This window comes from Dromiciops gliroides, chromosome 1, assembly GCF_019393635.1.
Source record: "Dromiciops gliroides isolate mDroGli1 chromosome 1, mDroGli1.pri, whole genome shotgun sequence".
In the NCBI taxonomy this organism is placed as follows: Eukaryota; Metazoa; Chordata; class Mammalia; order Microbiotheria; family Microbiotheriidae; genus Dromiciops; species Dromiciops gliroides.
The window spans coordinates 386,935,681-386,941,478 of NC_057861.1; the positions used below are offsets into that span (position 1 = coordinate 386,935,681).

The 5,798-nt window shown below is 43.3% G+C and overlaps 1 protein-coding gene across 1 annotated transcript; it reads left to right on the top strand.

The window, feature by feature from the left end:
- LOC122742349 (selenide, water dikinase 2-like) lies at positions 1 to 4,866 on the top strand. Its single transcript, XM_043986546.1, has one exon. It carries the CDS (start codon positions 410 to 412, stop codon positions 1,769 to 1,771), a length of 1,362 nt encoding a protein of 453 aa, XP_043842481.1. The 5' UTR covers positions 1 to 409; the 3' UTR covers positions 1,772 to 4,866.
- Positions 4,867 to 5,798: the final 932 nt, after the last annotated feature.

Here is a 5,798-nt window from a genome sequence, read left to right on the forward strand (position 1 = left end):
GCACCAGCAGCCTCTTAGCGAGAAGGCCCAGAGCCAGTTAAAGCTGGGCTCTTTGCGTGGGGCCGTTCAGCGCATTCCGCATCCTCTCCTCCCACTCGTCGTCGCGCGCTCTGCGGCAGCAGCCGGGGAGCTCGCGCACTAGGCAGCAGGAGACCAGCTCGGCGGCAGCCCGTGCCCCGGCGCAGCACGAGAAGCCCTCAGCCACAGCCCAGGAACTCGCGCCCCGGGCAGCACGAAACACTCCTGGTCGGGGGCTCGGCAGCAGCCCGGGAGCTCGCGCACCAGGTAGCATGAGCAGCTCCCCTCATTCTACTCGTCAGAAGCTCAGCGGAAGGAACGCTCGGTAAAAGGACAGTTACCAGTAACCTCGCGAGAGTCGGGCGCGGGCGGGGGGGACTGAGCAGGCGCTATGGCTGCGGCGGCGGCAGCGACGGTTGGGAACGGAGCCGTCCCCCCCGCGATCGGCGGCTCCTTGGCGGGCTCCTATCGCCCTTTCGAGCCCCAGGCGCTGGGGCTGAGCCCGAACTGGCGCCTGACGAGCTTCTCCGACATGAAGGGATGAGGCTGCAAGGTCCCCCAGGAGGCGCTGCTCACGCTCCTGGCGGGACTGACGCAGCCGGAGGAGCGGCCCCCGCGGGCCCCCGGCTTAGGCCTCGGCTTCGGGGACAGCACAGCGGAAGAGGCGGCGGGGTCGGTCGTCCCAGAGCCGGGGCCGGACGCCGGGCCCTTCGTGTCCTCCGCGGCGGGCGCCGGCCCCTCCTCCCCCACCCTAGGCATAGGAATGGACTCGTGTGTGATCCCTCTGAGACACGGAGGGCTTTCGCTCGTGCAGACCACCGACTTCTTTTACCCTTTGGTTGAAGACCCCTACATGATGGGACGAATCGCCTGTGCCAATGTGCTCAGTGACCTTTATGCCATGGGCATTACCGAATGTGACAATATGCTGATGTTACTCAGCGTCAGCCAGAAGATGAATGAGGAGGAGAGGGAAAAAATCATGCCTCTGATGATCAAAGGCTTTAGGGACGCCGCCGAGGAAGGAGGGACCTCAGTGACCGGGGGACAGACCGTGGTAAACCCCTGGATCATAATTGGAGGGGTGGCGACTGTGGTCTGTCAGCCTAATGAGTTCATCATGCCAGACAGTGCAGTTCCTGGGGATGTGCTGGTGTTGACCAAACCTTTAGGAACTCAAGTGGCCGTCAATGCCCACCAGTGGCTGGATAATCCAGAGAGGTGGAATAAGATAAAGTTGGTGGTAACCAGAGAAGATGTAGAATTGGCCTATCAGGAAGCTATGTTTAATATGGCCATGCTGAATAGAACTGCTGCTGGATTAATGCACACTTTTAATGCTCATGCTGCCACTGATGTCACTGGCTTTGGAATCTTGGGACATGCTCAGAACCTTGCAAAGCAACAAAGAAGTCAAGTATCCTTTGTCATTCACAATCTTCCCATCATTGCCAAGATGGCTGCGATTAGTAAGGCCAGTGGACGTTTTGGTCTTCTCCAGGGAACATCCGCAGAAACTTCTGGGGGTCTTCTGATTTGTTTGCCCCGAGAGCATGCAGCTCGCTTCTGTGCTGAAATTAAATCTCCTAAATATGGAGAGGGTCACCAAGCATGGATTATTGGCATTGTGGAAAAAGGAAACCAGACAGCTCGCATCATCGACAAACCAGGAATTATTGAAGTAACACCACGTGGAGCCACTGTACCTCTTCATCCCAATAATTCCCATGCTAGTCTTGAGCCTGGTTCATGAGATGGCAAAGCAGCATTTATTTGGACCTTATAGACTTTTGGACACAATCATGGATCATTTTAAAGAACTACTTACTGTTTTTGAGGAAGGGGAAATTTCCAAAGAAACTTGTTTGAATGGTAAAGTTGCCCACTTTGGGTGACTTTGTTTAATGAGCCAGTTAAGGAAAACAGCTGCTTTTGTGCTTATTTCAATGTCATAAATTATATTTTAGATGTTTTCTACTCTCTGGATGGGTTTGGCCTTCTCTTCTATAGGAGGGAAGCAGGGTGATTTTATTTCCCCTTCCAGGAGAGCAGCCAGATGAAGCTGTTAAAGTTTGAGAATTTTTCTTGAACTATGTGATTAGAGAGATTGCTTGGTTGATTATATTCATACATAGGAAATTAGATTATTTATTGAAGGTGAAGGACACATTGAAAAGAACTTAGATCATAAGCAAATAAGCCTGGAACAAAAACTTTCAAACTTGTAATAGTAGGATGGTATTATATGGAATTATTTATTGGATTTTTTTTTTCTTGTGAAATGTTGGTCTCTTCCCCACCCTGGCCAAGAAGTGAGCAGCTTGTCCAAAGGTTGGGAAGTAATGACCTGAAGCCATTCTGCTAACCTTGCCTTGTCTCTATTTATGATGCTTCTCCCATAAAACCCCTTTAAGGGCTGGAAGAGGCTGAGCAAAACCTCAGAGCCTAGGCCTTGGTGTCATTAAAATGTATGATCTTTAAGTTGTCAATTCCTGGTCACTCAACTAATAAAAGTTAATTTTTAGATCTCAATAAATAATTTAAACAATCTAGATAAACTGTATCCTTAGCATTCCTCTTAATCTATCAGTATAGCAACACTATCAAAAAAGGAAAAGAGGTAGTTTGGCATGATCTGTTCTTGATGCCATGCTGGTTTGCTATGAGCACTATACCCTTTTCTAGATAGTCAGGAATGACTTATTTTCTAATAGATTCTATTGTTTTGATAGGTATCAAAGTTACTCTCTCTGGTCCTTTGTTGAAAATCATTACATTACCTTTCTCCAAGTCTGGGGCACTCCTATTCTGGAAAAAGTTCTAGATATTTGGAAGAGACCTGGTTTCAAGTCCTTTCTCTGACACTAGTTATATGATCATGGGCAACTCATGTAATGTCTCTGAATTTGTTTCCTCATCACTAAAATATACCTGTATTTACTTCACAGGGTTGTTATGAGACTCAAATGAAATAATGCTTGTAAAGTGATTTGCAAATCCTAAAAGAAATATATAAATATCAACTATTTCAAATATCAGTGACCAGTGGTTTAGCAATCACATCCTTCTAAGTCTGTTAAATGAAGTGCCCTGGAAAGTAGTTCATGTGTGCCTAGTAACTTGAATTTATTCAGTCGTGTTCTCAATATAGTTTTGCTTATCTTATTTCTATTATCTGTTATCTACTTTTTGTTCTGTCCTTTCCAGTCCAAAGACAATTCCATTTGGAAGAGAAATAAAGAACTGAGTAATTTTGTTAAGGATCAAATGAGATGATGTAAAGCACTTTGGAAACCTTAAAGTGTTATATGTTTATTGTTATTGCTATTGTTACCATAGCTTTATCCATTCTAGACAGTAGTACTACCCCCATCTTTTATCCTTCTCTTTTAACAATATAAGCTAAATACATCTTTTTGTTGTCTTTATATTCCTGGTCAGTCTCAGCTTATTCCGAACTTTACTGCTTTTTACTGTTGTTTTTATAGTACCATACTGTGCTTTTGTGTTTGCTTTCAATTACCTCTAACCTTCTTGCAACCTTCTACCTTTTAAAAATCAGTTGGTTAATGAGTTCCTTGTGCATCTACATGAGACTTTTAGATAGCCTTCTTTTCCTTCTCAGCATTGCTTCTTTTCCATATCTTCAGCATTTTGTCCTTGAGAGCCTTCTATTCCTCCTGGGCCGACTTCTTCGCAAAATTTTATTCCATGGGATCCTACTTTCTCTGAATTCCGAAATCTGTTCACCTATCTAATGCTAATCTTTCATAAACTTTAAGATGGAATGGTCACTTCTCTTCCAGGTTGCTATCATTTCTTCTTCAGTAGCCAGTTTCTCTTTGTTAGAATCAACTCTAGAATACAGCTCACCTTGTTGCTTCCCTTTCAAGGATAAAGTTAGGAAGGCAAGCCAAAAAATTATTGGCTGCGCTTGTTTGGGCAGAGAAAGCTGTAGATGTCTGGGTAAGTGTAGTTTGCTATTACTAATGTATCATCATTGCTAGGGCTTTTAAAAAGATCTGTTTCCAAAGATCTTGTGTATGTTTGAGCCATAGTATACTCCCACAACAATATTCTTTCTCCTGCAGCTCAAATGCTTTTTCACTGTGCTTCCCCTTCTGACTCCTGGATTTTTTCACATAAATATTTTTTCTTAATTCATTGTTCATCTCCATTCCCCTTTTAGTCTTAAGATACATGTCCTTTCAGAGTGATTTTCTAGACATGGACCCCATACCAAGTCTCAGTGATACCTCTGTGGTCAAATTTGCTTCCTTGAATTTAGATCTCTATTATACATTATTATCCAAACTATGTGCATTTGTATACAAAAACCTAAAGCCCTGAGTTTTATTGTAAGCTCCTTTCTTTAAATTTTTCCTGATTATTGGGCATTTGCTTTTTTTTTTTCCTAATTACATTCTGTATTTATATCTTAAGCCAGGTTCAGAAATACAAACCTTTTTCTCAAATACCATCTTCTCGTTATGGGAATGCAGTGGGACCCCAAGAAACCTAAAGCTCCTTACCCCAAGGCCAAGGGAAAAACAACTCTCCCACCTCAGGTATGAGGTGTGGCAGCACATGACCCCAGTATACTGATAAGCTATATCAAGGTCTTCGAGATGATATACAAGATATGGATGGGTGCTTCATATCTTATACCCCATTATTCCAAAATATCTTACATTTCCCTCCTAGTTTTTCGTAATGCTCTTCCCTCCATTTTGTTTTGTAAAGATACAAAAGACCATGTCTTCTCTTACTCAGGCAGGACAGTCAATAAGGTGATATGTACCTGGCCATTATTCCTCTCTTCTAATAAAATATCTTTATACTTTACAAGATTCATCATGAGCCTCCAATTCTTTGGGTGAGCTAGGCCCCTGATCCAGGTCCCAAGTCCTCCCCAAACCTTCTTAACTCTCTCTTTACTTCCCAAATCTCTTCAGAAGCCCTTTTATCATCAGCAATGATTAAAATGTCACCTCTACTGCTGAGGTCCTTATTTTGACCATGCCTTTCTAGATACTTTTGGCAGCATTATTTGTCCCTGGATGAATCAACAGAAATTGATAATAGCTATCAAGCTTGATAAATCTTTGTAGGTTTTCCATCCTATCTAGGATACATGCCTTAGGAATACTACTGAACTCTATTGTTTAGTTTCAGGTTGATACATAGTTACTTTAGTACCCTTCAGCAGAGAGTTGCTGGCTACCATCACTTGCCTCTTCTTCCTCTGGCTTTTAATGCTTTCTCTCTTGATGAGACCTATGGATTCCCTTTCTTTATTCTTTTGAAAACAAGCAGATTTTTTTTTTTTTAAAGCAGGGCAATGAGGGTTAAGTGACTTGCACAGGGTCATATAGCTAGTAAGTGTCAAGGCTGGATTTGAACTCATGTCCTGAGTCCAGGGCCAGTGCTTTATCCACTGTGCCACCTAGCTGTCCCCCCCCCCTTCCTTTGAAAAGATAGTTCCCTCTACTGAATGAGTCTCATATTTGTTACTTAACTACAAGTGTTCAGGAGTCCTTTTTCTGGCTCTGTCACATTCTTCTACCTTCCAGTCTCTTGGCTGCCTATGATAATTTTTTTCTTTAAGTATTTTAAAAAACAATTCTTCATTCTACCTGGTAACCTGATAGGATGACAGGTATTCCTTAAACTCCTTTTACCTTTTTTTCCAAAAGGATAGGAATTGATGGTTGCTTCTGTTAGCCATGACCTACCAAGAACCTTAAGCTCTGGGTTCAGACAGACTAGACTCAATCTTT